The sequence below is a fragment of the Chondrus crispus genome, genomic scaffold, assembly GCF_000350225.1.
Source record: "Chondrus crispus Stackhouse genomic scaffold, scaffold_10, whole genome shotgun sequence".
Classification (NCBI taxonomy): Eukaryota; Rhodophyta; class Florideophyceae; order Gigartinales; family Gigartinaceae; genus Chondrus; species Chondrus crispus.
In genome coordinates, this window is record NW_005178942.1 from 51,759 (window position 1) to 74,639 (window position 22,881).

General features: G+C 52.4%; 9 protein-coding genes; 7 read left to right on the forward strand and 2 right to left on the reverse strand.

Annotated features, from left to right (window-relative positions):
- Positions 1-569: 569 nt before the first annotated feature.
- CHC_T00001426001 (hypothetical protein) lies at positions 570-2,574 on the forward strand. XM_005712556.1 is given in 2 exon segments: positions 570-2,393; positions 2,394-2,574. 1 exon segment carries the CDS (start codon positions 570-572, stop codon positions 2,391-2,393), a length of 1,824 nt encoding a protein of 607 aa, XP_005712613.1. The 3' UTR covers positions 2,394-2,574.
- A 1,621-nt stretch (positions 2,575-4,195) lies between these two features.
- On the forward strand, positions 4,196-4,858 carry CHC_T00001427001 (hypothetical protein). Its single transcript, XM_005712557.1, has one exon. It carries the CDS (start codon positions 4,196-4,198, stop codon positions 4,856-4,858), a length of 663 nt encoding a protein of 220 aa, XP_005712614.1.
- Positions 4,859-15,153: 10,295 nt separating this feature from the next.
- On the forward strand, positions 15,154-15,895 carry CHC_T00001428001 (hypothetical protein). XM_005712558.1 is given in 2 exon segments: positions 15,154-15,696; positions 15,697-15,895. 1 exon segment carries the CDS (start codon positions 15,154-15,156, stop codon positions 15,694-15,696), a length of 543 nt encoding a protein of 180 aa, XP_005712615.1. The 3' UTR covers positions 15,697-15,895.
- A 2,914-nt stretch (positions 15,896-18,809) lies between these two features.
- On the forward strand, positions 18,810-18,965 carry CHC_T00001429001 (hypothetical protein). XM_005712559.1 is given in 3 exon segments: positions 18,810-18,814; positions 18,815-18,844; positions 18,939-18,965. The coding sequence occupies 2 exon segments, from the start codon at positions 18,815-18,817 to the stop codon at positions 18,963-18,965; spliced, it is 57 nt and encodes an 18-aa protein (XP_005712616.1). The 5' UTR covers positions 18,810-18,814.
- A 27-nt stretch (positions 18,966-18,992) lies between these two features.
- CHC_T00001430001 (hypothetical protein) lies at positions 18,993-20,026 on the forward strand. XM_005712560.1 is given in 3 exon segments: positions 18,993-19,154; positions 19,295-19,540; positions 19,541-20,026. The coding sequence occupies 2 exon segments, from the start codon at positions 18,993-18,995 to the stop codon at positions 19,538-19,540; spliced, it is 408 nt and encodes a 135-aa protein (XP_005712617.1). The 3' UTR covers positions 19,541-20,026.
- Positions 20,027-20,385: 359 nt separating this feature from the next.
- CHC_T00001431001 (hypothetical protein) lies at positions 20,386-20,514 on the reverse strand. Its single transcript, XM_005712561.1, has one exon. It carries the CDS (start codon positions 20,512-20,514, stop codon positions 20,386-20,388), a length of 129 nt encoding a protein of 42 aa, XP_005712618.1.
- Positions 20,515-20,524: 10 nt separating this feature from the next.
- CHC_T00001432001 (hypothetical protein) lies at positions 20,525-20,662 on the forward strand. The gene has a single exon (XM_005712562.1). It carries the CDS (start codon positions 20,525-20,527, stop codon positions 20,660-20,662), a length of 138 nt encoding a protein of 45 aa, XP_005712619.1.
- A 350-nt stretch (positions 20,663-21,012) lies between these two features.
- On the forward strand, positions 21,013-21,729 carry CHC_T00010054001 (G-patch domain-containing protein). Its single transcript, XM_005712563.1, has one exon. It carries the CDS (start codon positions 21,013-21,015, stop codon positions 21,727-21,729), a length of 717 nt encoding a protein of 238 aa, XP_005712620.1.
- Positions 21,730-22,128: 399 nt separating this feature from the next.
- CHC_T00001434001 (hypothetical protein) lies at positions 22,129-22,623 on the reverse strand. Its single transcript, XM_005712564.1, has one exon. The coding sequence runs from the start codon at positions 22,621-22,623 to the stop codon at positions 22,129-22,131; it is 495 nt and encodes a 164-aa protein (XP_005712621.1).
- Between the last annotated feature and the right edge of the window lie 258 nt (positions 22,624-22,881).

The window sequence follows — 22,881 nt, forward strand, 5'->3', positions numbered from 1 at the left end:
TCCCCCCCCCCCCCCCCGGACTCCGGTGCCGTCTTCCACCCCTCGTGCACCGCGTCATGACAGCAATAGTAGTCAGTTGCTGTCACTAAAGACACCCCACCTCCCCTCAGCGGCTTGTGGCCCCCTTCGAACGGATCCGGAAATGTCCGTCCCTCCCGGAAGATGCGGCGCACCAATCCAGACGTCCAGCGGTGCCCGGAATCTGTGTCGCCAAAGCGCACGGCGGGATCAAGCAGTGCGAGAGGTGTAGTGCTCACTGTCAATGCGCAGTGAAAAGAAGCCAATACTGGGTCTCGACGGTAACTAAGGCTCCGAGTCCGTCAGAAGAGCCCAGCCTCCACTGCCTGGCACTGGAGGCCGCCCCCCGGGACACACAGTCCTTGTCGACTATCGCTACGAGCGGCGATCCCGGAGCCGGCAAGGTGCTGCACTCCTCAGGCATGCAGTGGGTTCCCGTCAAGCCCCACTCCTGGCAGGCGAGGTCCCGAACTGTCTGGCCAGATCCCGCATCAAGCTGGCGCATCAAGTGGGTGCCGGACAGATGTGATGGTAGCCGTTCACTTTTAGAGATGGGAGCCCCAGACGTCAGCAGGTACGTCGGACCGCCTTCGTTCAACTCGTTTGGTAGAAACGCTCGCGCGAATATCAAGGAAAATGCGGAGGCGGGAAAAAAGTACTGCTTGTCCGTGGTCGAGCATTCTTGCTCTGACGCGTGCAAAGCTTTTTGTCCGTGGGATTTTGTGGGATGGTCGTCCAGCGACCTCATGTTCTGCGGCACGATTTCAGACCCATTCCCGAAGGGTGGCGGAGTTAGAATTCGCGGGCGGGGGCTGTACTACTACAACTCTGGAGTGGCCGTTAGTGTCAAGCGAGTCTCCGACCTCTCGGTCAACCCGTGGTCTCGCGCTAGGCGGGGCTGGAGATGGCGGGCAGCGAGGGCGACGCGAGCGGCCGGACAGTTTGTAAGCCTAGTGGCTAGCGGCAGAGTCAGGCTGGTCGGCAGCAACGAAGCTAGCGAGCGTGACGAGGGGCCTGTTGACGTGATATTCGACCAACCGCTGCCCCACCTGCCTGGCTGGCCAGTACCCGCCGGTTGTTGTGTCGTTGACGTAAGGGGTGTGGAATGGTGGCAGGACTGTAGGACTCCTCTCTCAGGTGGCTGCCCTGCGGTCAGCATCATACAGACGCATTTGTATCCGTGCGGCCTTGAGCCAGTAGCCTCCGGGCAGCGCGCTCAAGGACTCGCGGCAACGGCGGAGTACGGGGAGAACTTCCTCGGTCTCCCAGTCGAGCAATGTGTGAAACTGGGGGAAGTGGGTTCGGCAACTCTGCTGGCGCGGGAGGCTGACCTCTCCTATTTGCGAGCGGTAGTGGTCAAGCGCGGCAGGCATGATGTCGAGAGCGACGTGTCCTCCAAGGCTGGCCAGGAGTTAATCGCTTGCGAGAGTGATAAGGTGCTCGCCTTCACCCATCTCGACGTGTTTTGGGAGGAGTCCGTAAAGAGAGTGCTTCCTCGGAGCTTCACCGCCGCGGCCTTGCCTGACGCGGCCAGCGAGACAGACCCTGTACTCAGAGTGTGTGGATCAACCCTGCATGAGATTATAGACTATTGTCTGCCCGGGGAGCGCAGTCTCGCGAATGTGGTCACAGTGGGAGACCTGCTAACAGCTGCCGGGCTTGACACCGACCTTGCAGGTGCGCGGACAGCGGAGGAATTCGTCCTGTGCGGTGATAATCTGGACGGTATGCCCCGAGCCATCCCACACACTGGGGGGTCCGACTCATCACTGGCGGATTTGGAGGACCTGGACCGACGAATGCGCGAGCTCGAGCCCCTCGAGGGAGAGAGCGCAGAACCTGGAAGCTCCAGCCATGCCCAGTCCGAGGCGGTTGTAGCCTGCAGGGGGCCCTACTTTACACGGGACGGCGGCGCAAGTGGAGACTGCGCGACCGCAGAAGTGGTGCTCGATTCCCATAAGGAGACAAGGGTCCCCACTGGGCCAGTGGTGACCGAGTACAGTAGGATACTCGAGGGGCGGAGGCGCGCACTCCAAAGTCTGGCAGACGCACGAGGGCCGGGGTGGACGGATGGACCCGACGGCTGCCACCTTCCTAGTGGGAGCAGAATTAATGGATCCTCAGGACTGCCCTGCAACTGCTTGTTCTCGCTCAAGTTCGTCGAGCCCGGCGAGGAGGAAGGATGCTCCATTTGCGGAGGGAGCGGACACCACTCGCCCAACCCTCACCACGAACGGCACGCTCCCCAGAACCGCCACCCCCATTTCACAACCAACACTGACAATGCTTTGCGTGGAGATCTTTTCAGACGACATGTGAATGGTCACACCGTCTATGCAACTAACTACCCTTCAAGGGTATACGCTAGGTTTTGAAGAAACATGTTCGCCAGAGTGCCAAAGCGCTTCTTCATGCGAGCTTTTGGAGTATTCTGGAGGGAGGCCTAGTTTCGCACAGGGACGCAGGCAATCATACTAAAATCCCAGCTTTGGCAATGCGGCAGCTTTTACTTAAAAGTCTTTTCATGCAGAGCACAAAGACGTCTTGAACAAAGCATTTGCAAAAGTGGCCATTTCCTACCCAGAGACTAGCTAGCACTGTAGTGCAGTACGAAGCTTCGAGGTTGATTGTGCATGGTGCTTGTACAAAACGCATCCGCTTTTTTGAGATAATGTTGCGTTTAGGGGGGCGATCAGGTGCATTTTGGTGGCAACAGAAGGGTGAAATTGACTTTTCTGTTTTAGGGGGTTAGGGGATGAGCGCTTTGTTGTTAAGAACGCGTCCAAGCCCTCAGGGCGCGACGCAGTGTGTGTATGACGCGCTGGTATCTGAAGGGCATGGTGCCGACCTGAAGCAATGTAGACCTCGCACCGCGGGGCCCTGCCATTCATTCAGTGATCCCTGGCTCATTAATAGTCGCAAGCCGCTAAATCGCTTCGAAAAATTCAATTCCCTCAACTCCGCTGAATTTTGCGCAAAAATCAGGGGTGCGGGGTTCAATTGTCACACGCCAGCCTGCCCTCGTCCTCCGCTGTTCTCAACTTCTGAGCTACAGTAATAAAAGTGCTGCAGATTAGACCGCGACGATCTGATCTCCAGGGCCCAGATACCTAACCTAACCCCCCCCCCCCCACACGTGTCCTACACCACCATCCCCAGCAGCTCGAAGCCCTTTCCTTCCGCCCCTCCTCTCTTCTTAACTCTGCCCACACTCGCCTCCGCACCGCCTGTTTGCAAACAGCCCACCGCCCCACCATGCCGTCCCCTTCCTTCATCCCGCAGGCCACCTTCCTGCGTCCCGCTGTCGCCCCCCGCTCTATCTGCGCTCGCCACCCCCTGCCGCGTCGGCGTCTGTGCACGCGCCGCCAGCACTTGCACCCCGTCGCCACCGTCCGCGACCTCCATGTCGACCACACACGAGACCAGCCGGTCAGCCTCGATGACTCCGGGGATTCGGAGCATGTCTGGCGCCGCCAGAACGCCTCCCTCGTCACGGAGGCCAACCGCCACGGCGTCGACGCCGCCGTCGAAATGCTCTGGAACTTGAGCCAGGACGGCATCGCTGTCACCCAGAATTTCAATCAAGTCGTCAGCTTGCTCGCCTCCAAGGGCCGCTTTGATGACGGCCTCGAGCTCGCCTGTGAGGCGGGGAGGAGGGGCGTCGCTAATATTATCACTTTTCGCCCCCTTATGAAGTCTTGCTGCTCAAGGGGCGATGGGAGGGGGGGGAAGAAGGTATGGAAAATCATGGTCCAGTACGGCATTGATGGGGATATGTTTTTGTATGCAGAGCTTATGGGTGCCTTGGTCAGGGCACAAGATATGGCCTCAGCTCAGAAAGTCCTCAACTCCTTGCATGACTCTGGGAGAAGGCCGCATATTATTTTGTATAATACGTTGCTCAAAGGCTATGCGAAGAGGGCAAACGTGAGGCGCGGGTTTGAGATTATTAAGATTATCGAGGAGGCCGGAATTAAGCCCGATGAAACGGTACGTGCTTTAACGTTTTTGAGTTTGCCTTGGCGCGAACAACCTCGCCTTTTTCTAATTGTCTACTCTTTCTGTTTCGTTGTGTATCATTTTCTGGTATGTGAATGCTTTACAGACGTTCAACACACTGCTCAATATCTGCGTTAGGGCAAAAGATCAAAGGTCTCTTGATCAAGCTATGAGCCTCATGCACAAGCACAAAGTCAAGCCAGGTGCGCCCACGTTTAACACACTCCTCAAGCTTTACGCCCGCGCCGGTAAATTCGACCACGCTCTGGCCATCTACGAGGAAATGCAGCAGACAGTCGAGCCATCTATTGTCACGTTCAACACCATGATTGATGGGTGCGCGCACCGCGGGGACATGGAGCAAGCTGTAAAGTTCTTCGATGAAATGATAGAACGAGGGATGAATCCGGATATTTGCACTATGACGTCTCTCTTGAAAGGTTTTGGGCGGGCCCGAGACCCGCAGAGAGCAGTCCAGCTATACGAAGCCATGAAGCAAGGCGGTTATCAAATCGAGGAGAGGACCAGGTATGCTGTGATCAATGCCTGCTTACGCGGTAACGATCGGGAAAATGCGCGACGTTTGATGCGTGAAATGCTTGAGACCGGTCTCACTATTCGTGCGCGAACGTGGATATGGATGCTGGAAAGCGATATATGGGCCGACGATGAGAATGCTGCGTTGCAGACTTTGCGCTATATGATCAGTTCTGGAGCAAGGCTTGATTCGCAAAGCAAGGGTTTGTTCATCAAGGAAGTACGTGATCGGGGCGGCTTTCTTCGCTTTCAGCGAGAATTGAAGGCTGCTCGGACGTCTGATGGCCACGACAGAAAAGACTAGTCTGTGTGTAGGGAGCGGGATGACGGGCAGATGTCTAATATGTCGGTGGCAAACCAGTAGGTTGCCATTGCCGAATATGCGTACATGTAGGGGCAGAAACGACAACTGGCCCCTAGCTATTAGTTACGTGACTGAGCGAAACGCGGAAGGGTTTTTGCGGATGCGAGGCAAACTCTTTTCTCCTACCATTTTTCTGAGAATAATTTGGCGCTGGTTCAGGGAGGCTATCGTGACACGCTTCGTGGAGGGCGCCATGCTGCGAAGGTTCAAACCGCCAAGCCGATAGAATCAATGCAAACGAGCCACCGCTTCTATTGCTTCGATAAAGCGGTGAATGATTCCGAAGGCAACCTTCTTCATAACTACACGGGTTTAAGTTAAATGAACAACATTCAGTGAAATTTCTTGTCAATATCTCCATGCATCATCTCTAAGCTCTTCTTGGTGTTCATAATGAGCGAATCTATAGTGAGGCCGTATTCTTGTAGTTTGACCTGGTACTGCTTGATGAACATCTGAGCCTGGAATTCCTCACTCAACTTCAGTCTTGCGAGAAAGATGGCGAATCGGTCGACAACGTCCAAAGCCGACTCGATGTAAATTGTTTTTCCCTCTCGATCAAACGACTGCGCAAAGCATAGAGATCAAACAGGTCAGTACACATTCGGTGTCCCTGCTCCGGCGCTGGGCAAAAATCGAGCCCCGTGCTGTAACAAAAATAAACTCACTTCATAGCGTGACCCCAGTTTTGCTAGCTCCGCGTAATCGCGCTCCAACGCGCCCATTTCCTTGCGCACAATCTCCGACTGCATGAGCTTACTTGTGCTGAAGTCCGGGAAAAACGGGCCGATCATGCGCGTTGGTTGACGCGCTGGTTGACGCGCAGGCCGGGGCAGAGCGGCGGGCCGTTGCGGGGCGGGGCGCATGGTCGATAAACTCCGCGGGCGGACGCCGGAGAAGCAGGAAGAGCGAAGTGCCGTCGGCGGGACGAAGGCTGACGTGCGGCGGGACATGGTGAGAAGGTCAAAGTGAGGCGTGGCGTCGGGAAGGTGGCTGTGTGCTTGCTTTCCCTTGAGGCTGTCGAACGATGGAGGTTCGTGACTGCACGCGTTGGTTTGATGTCGATAGGTTGTCGAGGCGAGTTGTAGGCGGGAATGGAGTGAGGCTAGTAAAGTGAGGGGGGCCGTGTTAACGGCTCAGCGGAATATATTTGTGCCGTCTGTCTGCAATGTTGAAAGATGGGCAGATATGATTTCTTACCATTTGCCGGGGGTGTGGAGATAGTGGAGGTCAGCAGGAAGCATACTGCCTGCGGGTAGTGCACCAGGCGCTGAGGGGAGCCACTAAGAGGTGGGACTTGTGGCAGGGACTATCTCTCCAGATTCGCGGAGCCCCAACACTGTTCGGTACAGTACCTTTGGTATCACAGTATCATACCGCACGATACGATTTGCACTGCCCTTCCTGCACCTTTTCGGAAATTGAATGGATGAGATTGTGTTACAAATTGCAAATATTCCAGAACCGCCGTTTTCTGCAAAAATGTACCACTGGACCGTCTGCTGGCAGACGGTCCACCAGTCAAACGTTGTCCGCAAAGTAAACGCTTGTTTTTGGTTGCAGAAACCAAAACTGGTGGGTCGCATTAGTAAATTATAAAACTGGAAATCCAACCACGAGTTTTTCACAAGCCGTACATAGCAGGCCTTCTCGATGTCATCATCAACCTGGAAGGTGGTTCAAACCCATCCTCACGTGGCTTTTTGTACAGCCACAACCAGTATGGCCGGTGTCTAAGTTTCTATGTGCGCGTTAGGGGCAGACGAGGAGTCCATATTTGCCTTAGAAAGGGGTTGGCGGGGGGTGTGTGACGTTGTGTGAAGTGCGCGGATGGTTAGAAGAATGGTAGTGGTGTTGTGCAGTTGGAGGCCAAAGTGCTGCAGAGGCTGTCAAAACTCACGTAAAACTCACATGCAGCGTGTTTTGGAGGTCCTATTGGTTTAGTAAAAGGCGTTGTTCGAAAATATTTCTGCCAGAAAGTATGATCGAACTCGTTGTAAAAACACGCGTTTTCCCGACTTTGCGGACAACGTTTATATATACTTTAACCTTGACACTCTGAAACGAAGTATGCCAATCCGGTCCTGCTGTAGGTTCATGGAGCAGTTGCAATTGCTGTCGCACTACTGCTTTCTATGACAATAGAATACATTTTCTGTACTGCTCGGATCCATGAATGAACGTAATCGCAGAACCATGTTCCGGGAATGAAATCCGCTCTGAGAGCATAGAGCTCTCAGGGAGGCCCTTTTCTGACACTTTCACTCACGCTTCACTGTACATTCCTATCTAACACCGTTCGGACGTACCGCAGTTCCATACTAGGAACAAGCAAGACTCTTCAAACCTTAATTTCATGGAGGTTCTATACAGGAAGTCTCAGCGTTATCCGAGGGGAAAGGGAGGTGAGGCTTTATCAATGCAACTTCGCTTAGTAGCGAACGGACTGACGTGTATTAAAACAAAATTCCTCGTCCAAATGTCTATACCCATCGAAAGTTTCTGTTGTTGCTATGTGTGTATCACTATTCTGACATAACAGGGGAGAGCATCCGACAGCACTAATCAGACACTAGGTCTACCGTCACCTCCGTGCTGCAAGTATATAACAAGCATCTTAGGCCCTTAGTTACGCTTTGCAAGCTGTGTCCTCAGTTCTCACAACCGCTGTTTTCAATGATTCTTATCATTTTCACCTCAAACCATACTCGAAATGGCTACCCTTCGATAACTATTGGCGGCTTCGTCCGACAACAGAGCTTCAGTAATCTTGTTTGGCTCGCTATGTGCACCGTTTACTTCAGCTCCTGACTACCGAAGGGAAGCATATCGACATACTCTGTAGGCAGATTTTCCGTCATTCGCACATCGTGTTTGTCACAGTTCCCGGCGTCATGGAAACCCAGTGCGATTGTGCTGTGAAAAACAGAAGCGCAATGTGGGACGTCCTAAGATCTAAACTACTGAATCAGGTTCTGATCAAAGTAGTAGTCGAATTGTGCTGTAGCAGGACACAGAGAAACGCAAACAGGTATGCATGACAGCATCCAAATATTCTCTTTGTTGGCTGCAGTACATCCTCCCCTCGTCAAATGTTTCTTTTGAAGGCAAGAAAAAGCTCAATACATTAGTCTTAACAGAAGTGCCGTTCTCGATACATTGCATCATCGTGATGACAAGCTTCAACTGTGCGTCTTTTCGCTCAGTAAAAGGTGAGAGCGGAAAAGCGGTTATATCAGTAGGAGGCAGCCGAATTGCTAAGATCAAAATAAGTTTCGCTACTTGCTTTACACCTGCGTCTATCAGTTAGCCATCTTCGCGAGAGACTAGGGGTGATAACTGAACACATGATCTCAGGTGTGTACGAAGCCGCTAGTCTAGACTAGCATACTGCATTAACACGGCTGTTTGAATACTGCGTCGAGTAGGGCCGGGTGTCTGTCCCGTTGGGCAAGTATACCTATCCTCAGTCAAGCGCACAGCCGGAGCACAGGGCACCTGTTGCCCAATGGTTACATTATGAGCTTGCGTTTTTTTATTATTCGTCTTCATATGGGCACAGGCACCGGCAAATCCCTCTCGATGCGAATGCTGGATATGTAGAGAGGCTGAAAAGGCCGAAGAGACAATCATCGACGGTACCGACAAGCATCGGCGCACCTCCATGCATGTCCACAACTGGAAGCTCGCAAACCGCCCCCGGGCGGCGACAGTCCTCTCTTCATCCTCTCAAGCGCAAGTTTTTCAAGCAGTGCCGCACAGGCAGTGTGACATCGCTCTCTGAAACAATCGCATCTCTCGCTGCTTTACACCCGGCCACACCACTACCCGCATTGTTTTCTTCTCTACGAACCCCAGCCGACGAGACTGCGCTGCACGTAGTCATCTCCTCCCATCCGTCGCCCGTTCCCCTCGTTGATCATCTGCTTTCTCGAAGTCACTCTCCATCTGTGCGGGGACACAGTCAGCATCTGCGAACTGTCCTGCACGAGGCCGCGCGAAGGGGCGATGAATTCGGCCCACCCTGCGTGCGTCTGCTTCTTCGTCACAATGCTCCTGTGAATGCCGTGAAAAGTGGGGACTGGACCCCTCTCATGCTCGCCGCATTAGCGGGTATACCTGGAACCGTCAAACTGTTACTTGACGCTTCCGCTAGGGTAGACCTCAGAAACAAAGAGGGTGCCACAGCAGCGCACCTTGCTGCGAAAGCAGATTGTGTCCAAACGCTAACCCTGATACTCGATGCAGCAGGAGAAGCTGTCCACTGGCGGACGAGAAATGGGCGCACCCCTTTGCACTATGCGGCTCGGTCAGGCAGCCAGCAATGCATTGGTTTATTACAGAGACGAGCGGCAAGCCCCAGTGCAACAGACAAAGCAGGAATGTGCGCAGCGCATGAGGCGGCGGCACAGGGTGAAGATGGTGCGCTGAGGATGCTGATGGCAAACCGAGCAGGGCGGGAAGCAGCTTGGAGAGGAGATGTCGGCGGGCTTAATGTCTTGCATCATGCTGCAGTCAGTGGGGGCGAAAAGGTAGCAATAGTTGCTATGCAACTGGATCACGAGCTAGAATTAGAAGCTGAAGATGCGCGTGGACAGACAGCCATGTTTCTTGCCCTTTGGCATACGAAAACAGCTTTGGTGGATCTACTTAGAGGGAAGGGGGCAGCAGTTAATAGAATATGGATCGGTCGTTTTCGGCAAGCAGGGAGAGAAAAGAGCGCGACATTAACCGAGGAGCTGCTGAATACGGAGGCCTGACAGAAACTTCACATGCAAGTATAAAGATGGTTCCTGGTCTTAGAGTCCGGAGCTGCTTTAACGTTGCTCCGGGTCAGTGTGACGATATATCACCTTGTGATTTAATTCCCCAGTAAATCTGTTCTGCGCACCGTCAGACTGGAAGGACAGGTACAATTTGATTTCTCTAGATTGGTCAATTTGCGGTTTCGCATGAAAAAATGGACCTCAAAGAAAGTTCCTTCTTGCTGGTAAAATTGCATCAGCAGAAAGGAGGGAGTCGTTCCCCATATCAACGTTATCCAGAAAAGCCAGGAGAATAATTGAGCACAAGGGCATGAACAGTGAACAAGGACTTCATCGAAGAACTTACCATATCAAAGCATTGAAGTGAGACATGTAACAATTTTGGTTTTCAGGGGACCTGGTCGGTGTTTTTGACGAGATCGTTTCCATTCAGATGAACTGAACTTTTCAATGGCATAGCAGTCACAGTAGTCCTTGCGCTTCCTCTGGCTTCATCAGACCTTACGTAGTATTTGTCATTCTTAATTCGTTCGAAAAGTTGGAGCAAAACTCTGTTGTGAAGATGTCAAGTTTCGCTGTCTAAGAAAACGATGCAAGTGACTGCCAATATCACACATTTCTGCGACATTGTGTCAAAAGTCGTTGGTCTGGTAGAGGGCGAGGGGGATTTTATATCTTTAACATTGTAGCGAGGGGGGTAAATTTATCATTTAGCGATGTTCATTTATCATTTAGCGATGTTCATTTATTTTTCTAACGTTGGAGGGCCTAACGTCATTTAGCGAACAGAATATTTGATATATGCCATTCACGTTGGGTATAAATAGTGTTGGACAAATCATGAGTGGTACATTCGGCCATACTAAGTCGACATGTACCCGATCCCATCCCGAACTCGGAAGTCAAGTCGCTTCAGGCCGGGCTAGTACTGAGGTGAGGGATCACTCGGGAATCCCCGGTGCCGAATGTTATTTTTTGCGACTGCGGGGTGGGACAGGCTTTGCAAGAATGTCTGTGCAATTGGGGCTGAGTGTTGGAAACTGGTACAGTATCCAAAAGAGGTTTTCTTTTGAGTATTTGAATATGCTCTCGGGAGATGCTTGTCCATGCCCGGGACTCTGCATCGCTGCGTACACATCCATCTCCGAAACGAGTTTACGACAGCGTAATCTCGACATTCGGACTAGACGTACTGTGTCGAACGATGGCATGATTGGAGATGCTGCAACACAACAAGAGCCGAAGCGGGGAACCGAAGGGAAACGTTCTTGGAGATTTGAGTTCTAAAACTATTGTACTGTACGCCATTCCGTAAATATGTATTTTTAGTGCAGTAGTTGGGGTCGAGGACAGAAGACAAAGGCTGCCGTGTAAATGTAACGCGCCGTGCGGCCCGCCCTCATCGACGACATGAGTTGCATATGCATGAGGGCGGAATTGCGTTCCCTCAAGCCAATGGCCCAATCGAGTTGACCGCTGCTCTCTGTTGCTCAAGAAAAAATATATATATATATATATACTGTACGTATACAGGGGGGGTCGCTCAATAGTGCCTACTTTAGTAGTGCTTCCCTCCATATAGTGCTATGACTCACCCTCTGGCACAGGTTATCATAAGCTCACACGTGTATCATCCGGCATGGTTCAGTACTCAAAGGATGAAGTTATTTAGTTGTGTTACACAGGCTTTGTTCTGTTTGTGTTAGCAGTGTGCTTTGTCCCCAAATATATGTATTTGAGCCTCCTTTATATAGTGCCATCCCTCCAATAGTGCCATAGCTAGAGGTATGTCACGCTATAGCACTATATCGTAGGAGGCACTGTATACCGTTCCGGTGCAATAGAGTTCACGTGGTAGAGTGGCTGTTCTTAAAAGTGTATATGCGTGGAAAAGAAACCAACGATACGTTAGTCATTTCAGGTTTGCGTATGAGAACTGAGGAAGCATAGGCCAAATATCCCACTCGTGGAGGAGGTTGGCGCGGAGATTCTAACCAGCATCACACACATCGAGAAGTGCAGCCCACATTCCTGGGCCCCCACTCCCTCATTCTTCCCCCACCCTCACCACCCTCTCACCCTCTATGCCCCGCTCACACCACCGCTGCGCAATTCGCCGGTTATAGAGCGAGCCCAGTGGCCGGACCGCACACGAGCTTCACGCGATCGAGATATGTTTACGACACCTGAAAACGCGATGCAGATATATCAAAAACGAAGCCAATGTTCTTGTCACGGGAAGATGAATTGGGCTTCTACATGAAATATCATCAGAAGTTCTGTTGTGCAGAATACCTACCTACTTAGTGGAGCCTTTTACAGCTCAAAGACCATCTCTATGAATGTCCTAAGTATGGGAAACACTCTTCCACATGCAGGACTCTCACTTTCCAGAAGTAAGTATTTGAATTCTAGACGAGAGTATGTATGTTCGTAGTCGAAGTTGGTACCAGAACAAGGCAACTGAGGTCCGTACCTGACCTGCCTGGCGTCGATGGAATGATCAAAACTCTCGGAAACTACATAGTTGACTGGCACACAGTATTTGGATGTACCATGCAAGTCTTCTTTGAATAGTACAGAATATACAACTTCTACTGGAAGGGAGCCCTTAGATATTTACGAAAGCATGTACCGATTTGTTTCGAACACTGACGACTCTTTGATAGGCCTGTCGTGGCTACTGTCACAGCGTGAGACCTCATTGGCGTTTTACGGAACTCGACAGTTGTAACACGAAGTAAAGAGAGAAAGAGAGAGAGAGAGAGTTAGGAAAGAGGCTGTTGCATGCCTCTTTCAATGGAGAGCTAGATAGGTCTTATATCGGAGCATGGGTCATCTTTCTCAGCGGTCCGGACGATGACATTCTGATAGAGGCAGACGCCGTAGATATTCTAAAGCAGGTCGTCATTCATTTACATCAACGGGTTTGAGAGTGCAGTTGGGGAAGTCCAGGCTGAGCTGCCAAAGCTGACGTTTCATTAGACCGATCCATACGGCAGGATCGAGAAGCACGGGAAGTCTTAGAGACTATACTGTACGTGGCTTTCTTGTGGGTGCGCACGACTACTTAAGAACGCTCGCAAAAAACACGCTTGGACGTGCGAATCCGTTGAGCGATTACGCCAGGGTGGTTCCTGGCCGAAGCTGCATGCCTGACAAGCACTTTAAAGCGGTGCCGGTGCCTTGCAAACAAACAGACATACTTTGATGCTGCTGCACTGAGGAACACTGCTTCAATGGTGACATGTATAGGATGTTTAGACTCTACGCATGCTGGCTAGTGGAGCGTCCAGAGCTGGTTCAGATCGGCGTGGGACGGTTGCGCGTCAGAGGGTGTTTCAGGGTTTTATACTAACGGCGTCACAAAGAAGGCCCATAGCACTACAATGCAATACGCGGGTTAGCGACACTTCGCAACTTGCTGAGCTGCACAGGGCTAACGAAGGATGCGGTGCAACTTGTGCTTTTAGAGCTACCACACGGAGCTGGATTTCTCTCAGGGATGTGTTTTTTTGGCTCAACAAGGAGTTTGGAAGTGGTGACGAATAGGAAGCAGGCTTGTTGTACAGAGTGCGGGTGCTCATGCAATTGAAGTTCGCGTCTGGCGAGAGACGTTGGGCCAAGCACGAGTCTGACAGTGAACCGGTGGTTGTAAACGGGAAGCTGCGCCATACTTACTAGAGTACGCTCGCAGAGCAGACCTGGTGCTTGAGCATAACATGCACGTGGGGGCAGGATGCGAAAACTTTGCATCTGCAGTCGGCGCACGAAAAAGATCTACATTGGTGGGCGATATCCTGTAAACGTTGACGACAACGGGAGTTGTGTTCCGGCTAGTTCGTGACACGACACAGCATATGGCACACCCTTTCGCATATCCGAGTGCGTGCGCGCAGCGGTGCTGCCGAGCCCTCCCGTCCAGGCTCGGTGCTTCTTCGAGAGGCTCTCGAGTCGAGCACACGGACGCCTTGGGTGTTCTGCTGTTGGTACCATAACGCGCCTGCTGTACCGCAGCAGTGGTGCAGCGTGGTGCGGTGTCCGGAGGCAGTGATGGGATTTAAACGGACACGAAATCGTGCTGCAACCCAGAGTTCTAGGACTGAGCCGCGCAATTGGCGCGTACGAGACGCACGAACGCGGTTTCCTTTTCAGAGTGCGCAAGCGCGGTACAGTATCTGCAGCGATGGAATCGGGGACGCACTTACAGCCACCCGTTGTTCCGAGCGGGAGCCACGCAAGCAGGTTGCATGCATGCAAAGCCAGGCAGCGAGGCGGTAAGCCTTTTTACCAGGATGGCGAGGAGGCGGGTGGGTTTACAGGTAGCAAATCTAAATCGGGTTGTCGACGGCGTATTGGATCTAGGGAGAGGGGGCACGAGAGATAAGATCTGGGGGCAAAGGGCATGCGCGGCTTGTGCCGCGAAGAATTAGAAAGCGGTAGCCGTTGATGAGAAGCGATTCGCGGTTCTCGTGGCGTTACACAGTACCCTTAGTGTAGTGTACTACTGCGCACTGGAGGGGAATAGCGGTTTCGAAAGCCACGAGTTGAAGGTATGTACTGTACAGTAACCGGCAGCCTCGAAACCCGAGAAAACAGGGGCTTTTCAGGCGGGGGGCCGGCCTATATGGGAATCCGAGTAACAATTGCAGGGGTCTTCAGTCGTTTATCATACTAGGCTTGTTCCGATCGGGGCGGCAAGGAGCCTCCGAGAACGGCGATTGGGCGGCGGCGATTTGGCGGCAGCGATTGGGCGGCGCCGAGATATCTGATTCGTGTTTCGCGGGAGGCCGGCGGACGCGCGATGCTGGCAATGGTGCGGCCGCATGAAGAACAGTGGAAGACATGGCGGTACCCTTCGAAGGGTTTGGCCCTAATGCTCTTGCACAGGGCCGCCCCTGTACTTTCTCCATAAAGTCGACCATTCAAGGGTATGACATGGCGCGTACAAAAATCTCAACCGGCGCCGCCGTCGCCGTGGCCACACAAGCCTTGTACGCACCTGCCGCCTGCACAATCTGCCGGACAATCTCGGCCCGCATCCGGCGGGCCCCCCCCCGTCCAACCGCGCCGCGCCAAGTACGCTTTCTAGATTCCTTCCGCCCGCTCCCGCCACTCCCCGCCGGCCACGCGTCCCCCAACCCCCAAATATCTACACAGATATTTGCACACGCTCCCCCCGTTCCCGTATTTCCCTCGTTGGCATGCCCAGCCCCGACAAACCGCCGCCCGCAACGCTTCCTAATTCTCGCCTGCGGCCCACCTTTCATTGTCCCCCAATTCCATCAGCAATAAACGTATACCGACCACTCCTGCCTTCCGCCCCATCCGTCTCCCCCCCCCTTCCCCCCCCCCCCACCTCACACTCCCCGTAGCCTTCCATGATCATCACCCCCCCCCAAACCCATCACTCCATCGATCCACCCATTTTCTTTCAACATGGGAGCCGGCCGTGCCGCCACCTCCTCCATGCAGCGCATCAATAGCGAAACAAACCTAGCAGTCCAGCTCCTGCTTGCAGTGAGCGGCGACCGCCCCATCGTAAAGCGCACACCCAAACGCTTCGCACTACCCGCCGCCTCACCACACATCTACCGCTCCTCCCCGAGCAGTTGCTCCGAGCCTGGCGAGACCTGCTCCGATTCTGACGCTACTGAGCCTGCCACCTCCGCTGTCGCCTCACCGGCTATCATGAAGGCCACGTCCAGCCCCGTCGCCCTGTCAAAGTCGCATCATGGGCGAGGCGCGGACAGCACCCTGTTCAGGTACACGAGAGAGGAGAGATTGCAGGCGCTGAAGAGGTTTCGAGACAAGAAGAGGAGAAGGCAATTCCAGAAGAAAGTCAGATACATGGTCAGGAAAAGGCTCGCCGAGACACGCCCGAGATATAAGGGACGCTTCTCGAAGCCGCCGCCAGGCGAGAATTATGACGATGGCACGCCTGGACCGCAAGCGCCGACAAAGGCAGGACAACAGCAACCAAAGTTGCCACTGCCAACTAAGAGTTCATGAGGTGTCACTCGATTTCGAGGCAAAGCCGTTCACGTCCCTCGCCTTCTCATGTGTCCTTGTTGCTACTGTGTAGCTATGCAATCGCCTGCTTGTAGAAATGTCGTTGGCCTCGTTGGGTTTTCGTCACTCCTTGTTCAACAAGTCTAGTATTATTATGTGAATAGCAAACAAACAAACTGTTACAATTTTCTCGTGCGAATCAGTCTCGCTTCATTTTAATCTGCACATTTTCGTTTTGCACAATAGCGAAAACGTAGTTGGATTTGCCACGTGATGGTGAGATTGGGCGCCCAGCTTGGAGTCATGAGTACGATGGCCCCATGGCAGGTCTGAGCCTCCAGAGACATGCTTGCATGCCAACCTCACGCTTGCGTACACATCCCTCCATGAATTTCCAGCTCCAAACGCGCCACTTTACCTAACGGCATGCACATTTCCTCCAAATATCTGGTGGGGTTTTTTTCTGGCTATTCATGTCCGTTTTGCATCCGTTACTAGGACAAAACCCCTCTGATATTTATTTGCCAAAACCACAATCTGATCAACCTCCTCCACCTCAGCCTACAAGTAGTTCTACCCGGACACGTCCTACGTAGAGGGTATCTATCAGTACACTTCACAGGCAACCAACACACCCATGGTTCTCCTCTCTTTGATCGGCCCACAGTAATTTACGTTTCTTTGTAATCACGACAGCAGGACGTTTGTTGCTTGGCAACAGATCAATACAGTAGGCTACTGTACTGTGTCGGTGCCACTTTTCGGATCTATTGTGCATGTACTGTACGGTATGACGCCTGTCACAGCATGATGCCTGTTACAGCCGGGTCAAGAAAAGCAAACCGGCTGTTGGTGCAACCTGTGGGAGCTAAGCAGTAGAATCAGCTGAAAGCTATTACCTTTGATGCACTCCTGCGTTCGCGCTTGAGAGTAGGCACTGCTATAAGTATTCGTATGATCCGAGATCGTTCTACGAAGGCAACATGTGGTGCTTTCTATAGCCCTGTGCTCCGGTTTGTGACGATTTAGGGCGTCACAAAAAGTGAGACGATTTGTGTGACGATTTGTGAGAGTTTTGCTCTTTTCGCCGCCGTCATCTCATTCGTCTCACTCCATCTTCTCATTCGTCACACATGGTTTGTGAATATTTGTTGAATTGTAGCACTTTTTGAAAACGTTTTGTGATCATCACAAAAATCGTCTCAAACATCACACATTTTCGTGAATCTTTTGTGATGGTTTTGTGAGACGCATCTCAAAACTCTCAAACGTCAACCTTGAAATCAAAACTCTCACACTGACAGTGTGCATTTTGTGATGGCAGTGTGCATTTTGTGATGACTTTGTGTGAGTTGTGTGAGGGCATCACAAAGATCACATATAAAAGGCTCTCCATCTCAAAAGGCAAACAAACTGAACAAAGTCACACAAAAAAGATCTCCCTTTCCAGCCCTCTACGGCTAGTTTCCAGAGACACTTCCCCTTCCCTTCGTGTTCGCAACTGCGTAGGTTGAACCGGAATTTACTGCACGAGAAGGTCAGTGGGACCCAAACCTACTGCGTACTATGTAGTTGGGTCAAAAGAGGGACAAAAGACGGGCGACCCAAGACACTTAGAAAGGGCTCGCGCCAGGTGCAGTGGTGTTCTACATGTAGGCAAGCTATCTGCTGCAGTTGCCGGACGGTCTGGCATTCTCGCCCTACACTGAAGCGACATGGGCCCTCTCCTGTCCATGAGAGGGAGTTTGACTCTGAGCGACGCACTCCTCGACGAATAAGGCAGGCTTCACAAGCCCGAGAGTGAAGGCCGTAAAATATCTGTAGAACAAGGCTATCAGCTATGCTTTTTAGATGGGTTTGTGATGGTTTGTTGATGTTGGAGATGATTGTGAGACAACGGTGTGAGAGTCACAAAACAATTTTGTGTGTGAATCACAAAACAGTCAACAAAAGAGCACTTCGAGATGTTGACGTCACAAAAATAAAGTGAGATTCACAAAAACAAAGCGAGATTCACAAAACTTGTGAGAACTTTGAGACGTTTGTGTGCATTTTGTGAAGTTTATGCCCCGATCACAAAATAGGACCACCCCACACTTTTCGGGAGGACACTACTCGAAAAGTACGGGTCTCCTGGAGACAAAACGTATATCTTCTTAACGACAACACAATTCTGCGTTCAACGAACCTACTCTCGGGACGTAGCGCTCAACAAGACCGAAGCAGGAGGAAATAACCCGACTGGGGCAAAAAATAGCCGTCACAAAAAAGGAGCACAGGGATAGGTCCTGGATGCAATTTTAAAAGAGTATGCGCTGTACTCGTACGCGCATGTACTATTACCTCATCTTTAAAACACCGCTGCAATACTGTACCCTGCTTTCGTTTCGGCAACGCCCTGTTGTGGCGAACAGAAACGCCCCAGTCCCACTCGGCTTTCGAAACAAAACACGCCCTGCACGCTCTCTCGGCGTCGATTAACGGATGCTGCGGACCGCCGTGAAGGCCCTTTCACACTCTGTTGTCCAGGGTTCATATGAATAATTGTACAACACCGTTCAAGCTATCGCGGTACCGGCTTACCAGTGCCTTAACGTTAGCGGGCCCTTGTGCTTCGTTCAAACATTTCTAAGCTTGCGCTCTGCTAGGCAGTAGATCCAGCGTGATGAAGGACCCCTTGGATGACATCGAAACACTCCTTGCAGGCATGGGTAATGACCGTGACGCCGACCTTGACTCTCTACGTGACGATGCGGAAGGTAAGAAAACAGACGAAGCTCCAGATGGCTGCTCGGAGCTAAATAATTCCAGTCCGTGCAGATCGGTCTTGGATACCATCCTGCACCAACTTCACGGCGAAGCATATGAAATCTCTCGGCCCAACCCGAGAACACAGCGCCAGCGCTTGAGAAAGCCGCTGACCGACGCCCCCAAAAAGAGGAACGCACAATCAAGACCATCCAACCAAAACCGAAAACTTCGCCAGAGACGGACGACATCCAAGAAGACAGCAGCAGCGAAGAAAAGCACCCCGAAGAATCTCCCGGTAGTCAGCACTGAGATTGTCAAATGCCCCCTCAGTGGTGAAGACACAGACAACAACCATTTCCTTCAACAAATGAGGTCTTTAGCTGAAAAAAAGCTACAGGTACGCGAAAATCTCCGTCCCATTCATTTTCAGCCTTCTTCCTCAAGCGAGTCATGGCAACTGGCGAACTCAGCGAATGAATCTAATCGTCCAGCCCTCAACTCAAGAGCACATGCGGTAACAGAATGAGAAGAGGAAATCCGAGGCAATGCGGCAAAGAACAATCAAGAAAATGCAAGACCAGGCTGCCAAAAGCGAAGCAGAGCTCCGTCAGATAGCTGCTCTTGCGTCCCGCAGTATTTCAAGAACACTTTCGACTCAAAAGAGAACTCTTCCAAGCGGCATTGCTGCTGCGATGGCTCTCGCAAAGGTACGTCAACAGTCTCTCACACATGCGACCAATCCACGCCAAGAGCGTATTCCTCTATCCGATATATTTCCATCATCATCTCGCGACTCACCCGCGATATTCCACTATCACTTCCATGCAATCTTTGTCTATAACGACAGGAAATCAGTGCCGAGCAAGCGGCGGAGGACGTTCCGATAGTAGGGAGCACCCGTGACTTTGCCGATACTATCAAAAGGCTTGGATCTGAGATGCAGAGCCAAAGAGCCGAGAATTCGAAAGAAGCCAAAAAAAGAGAGCAAAAATTCATGGAGGAAACGGCCAAAACCTCATCACAACGCAAAACGTTCACTAAAGTGCTTGCCGAAGTTGAAAATATTCTAAAACTTAAACACGAGCCCGCATGAGTTGCAGGTTTGATTAAGCGATGTGCCTCAAAGCACACCGAAGACATCTATGTTGTGAGCAACATAGACTAGTGTACCGTCGGAAATCTGTTTTCTGCGGTTCGCGAGATATCGCGAAACCGACGCGGAGCTTGCTGGAAATCCATTTGCACCAGACTTGTCGCATGTGGATTGAATAAAGTCAACGATGCAAGCGATGAAATAGGCTTCGTCATTAGAATAGATCCCTTTATCTGGTGATACGAACCATGAGGAACCACCGACCGACTTGACAGTTGCCTTTAAGCCCTTAATACAAGGAACCAAGCGCCTACCAGTGTGACATGCCAAAGTGTCATATCCCATGATCTTGCGACTGCCCATGGCGCGATGGAAAGCGTGTTCGACCTTGCGGTCACAATCAGCTCCCTCTGAAGACGTAGGAAAGAAATCGGTCGTGCCATCAAACGTGATGGGTAAGTAAAACGCGTTAATGCCAGTGCTGGTGTTGAGGGCGTGAAAGAATGTCTTGAGGGTTGCTTCAGGCTCCCACAAATCCATGACGGCAGCGCCGATAAGCACGTCATATTTGCTCTTTCTAGTCTTTAAGTAGATGAGAGCATCGCCGAGGACAAGTCGGACAGAGATGCGATCCGTGAGGGCGATCTTGCACAGCTCGACGGGATCTTTTCTTTGTGTTGCGGTGTGGTGCAAGGCAGCGATGTCCTTGCCATGGCGAGGCATGGAATATTTCGACTGCGACAGGTCGCGGTTATTTCTTGGGACCGGTTCAATTTGGAGAACTTGAGGCGCATTTGCAAGAATGTTTTCCTGAGCAGCAAGAATGACCTCCAGCTTGACATCTACTATGGTGTATTCGACGGCCTCATGACCAGCAAAGATCTTACCGCGACGTAGCAGGCGCATAAACATGGCGCCGACACCCCCACCAACTTCGACGATGCGAAGGCGATGATGGCGGTCGCGTGCAGCATGGCGGACGACATGGGCCTCGAAGGCCTGGAGGACGGTCAAGTTGAGTGCGCGGTCGTCGACAGTGGCTTTCGCGTGGAGGTAGCGGACGTAGTCCATGAGTGCCGAGGCTGGGCCGGATCAGATTACGGAGCAAACGGCATAGTGTAGAGAGAATAAGAAGCTAGTCTATGTCGAGGGGAGGAGTTGGCATCACGAAACTGTAGGGCAAATGCCTATCGAGATTAGGCTTGGTGAAGGCGCAAGCGGGATTCAGAACGACCCTGTTTCAAGGCTTGTGAGAGAGCAGTAGATGCGATCTGGCGTAATGAGGACTTCGGTGGTACAGTAAGGATTTCGCTGCTGACTTGCGGTTTCTGCGCTATGATTCTGTACTACTGTACCAGAAGGATAAACGCGGGCTACACGACCTTATCATGATTCGCCTTCACACGTAGATGGCATTGTTTTATTGGTTGCATATGCGCCTCCATCCGCGAGAAACCAAATGAAATTCAGGCATGCGAGTCTACAGCCATCCAGCGAGTACACATCCAGCCATCTTGTCGGAAACAGGCCGGAATCGGGATTTACAACGACTAGATCGCGATCAGCGTAGACTACGAGGCTCGTTCGGCCGACCGTCGACTCCCCTTCCCGTTCCATCCTCTGACTCTATCGACCTGACCGCATTCTCCTTCCTCCCCTTCTCTCCCGCATTCCACGGACCAAAGCCCTGCTTCAAGATGGGGGCCGTCGGCGGTATCGGCGCGAAGCTTCTAAGCAAGATGGGATGGGAGGAAGGCACTGGACTCGGCGCACGTCGTGACGGGCGCGTGGAGCCGCTGGGTGCCGGTAAGCGCGTCGAGAAGCTGGGGATTGGTGCCGAGCGACGCCCTTTCCTAGACGCATGGTGGGAGCGAACGCTTGAGGATGCGTATGGGAAGCCCGCGGCGGATAAGGAAGTTGATCTTCTCGATGCTTGCGAGGGCAGACGGTGCAGGCCGCATGGCAGCGCGAAGCTTGCCAGATTGGAAAGACATGACAAGCAGGCAGGCGCAGACGAAGGGTTGGAAGATGGTGCAAAGGAGGAAAAGGTGAGAAAGAAGAAGGAGAGGAGAAGGTTGAGGGAGGAAGCCAAGTTGAAAATTGCGTCTGGTGGGGTCCGCAAGTCGCGCAAGGGGAAGAAGCTCAAGAAAGAGAAAAAGAAGAGCAAGAAGAGTGATAGCCATCGATAGTATCACATTTACACTCGTCAAGTTTTGCAGTAGCGTGGCCGTCGTCTAGCGTCGCGCCAACACGCGTACCTGTTTCTCGGTTTTGAACATGAAGTTGGTTTTCGGTTCTTCCGTCATATTCAAACTCACCGCAGAGGTGTGAAATGCACTGATGAAGCGTAAACTAACTGCACAAATTTTACATGGCTCGGAGGCTCCGATCCGGGGGCAGCAAACACAATAAACGTTGTGACTGTACACATCTATCTAATCTAACCTTGCGTCTCAGCAGAAAGCGTCCGCCCGGCACCTCTCCTATTAACAATTCAATGCGAGCCTAGCGGTGTGCTGTCAGCCACCTTATCTAACGCATGCCGGACCTGCACTATTCGCATCTGCACAGCCTTAGCCTTGTCACTATTACTCGCCTGTCTCGCCAGAGCGACGGCCGTAGGCGGCGTTGGGACCGCCGGTGTCATAGCACCCTCCAGCTCGCCGAAAGCTTCGGCCGGGGCGCCGGCGCTTGACGAGACGGAGACGAGAGAACCCCTCTCCATGAGCGAGAGGGACGAAGTAGTATGCACCGACGACGAGTGTCTTGTGCGGTGCGACACGGCGCTTGTTTGCCGGGCAGCGGTAGAAGCCGTTCGGGCAGAGGATGGGCTGCGGTCTGCGCGATGGTTTGGGTTGGGGACACGCGGTACGGCGGCGACGGAGACGGAGAGCCAGCTGTTGTTGAACCAAGGGATGGAAGCAGCGAGGGCGGGTGAGTCGAGGGTTGGCGGCATGGCGTCGCGGGAGTTCCCAGGGCAGGGGAAAACCGTGCCGCGACGCGGATGTTCGTTTTGGTGATGCGGGTGTGAAAAGGGGGGTGGGTGGGAGGAAATGAAGGACCAGGGCTCGATGAAGCAACATCCAGGCGGCACAGGATTTGACGCTAAAAGGGGGAACTGGGCGCGGCAGCGTGCTTGTACAACTTGTAGCGTACGCGGAAGGCAGCGGGGCTTCTTGGGGAGCAGCAACGCGGTCAGCGTGGACACGTTGCTGCAAGACTTACAGTCGGGTCTTCTGAGTGACTTGTAGGCTTGACAGGGGTGCCACGGGTGACGCTACCTCTACGAAAACAACAAAAATAACGTAATTTTGGGCCGTTTGTCGGGCCGAAGTGTCGAG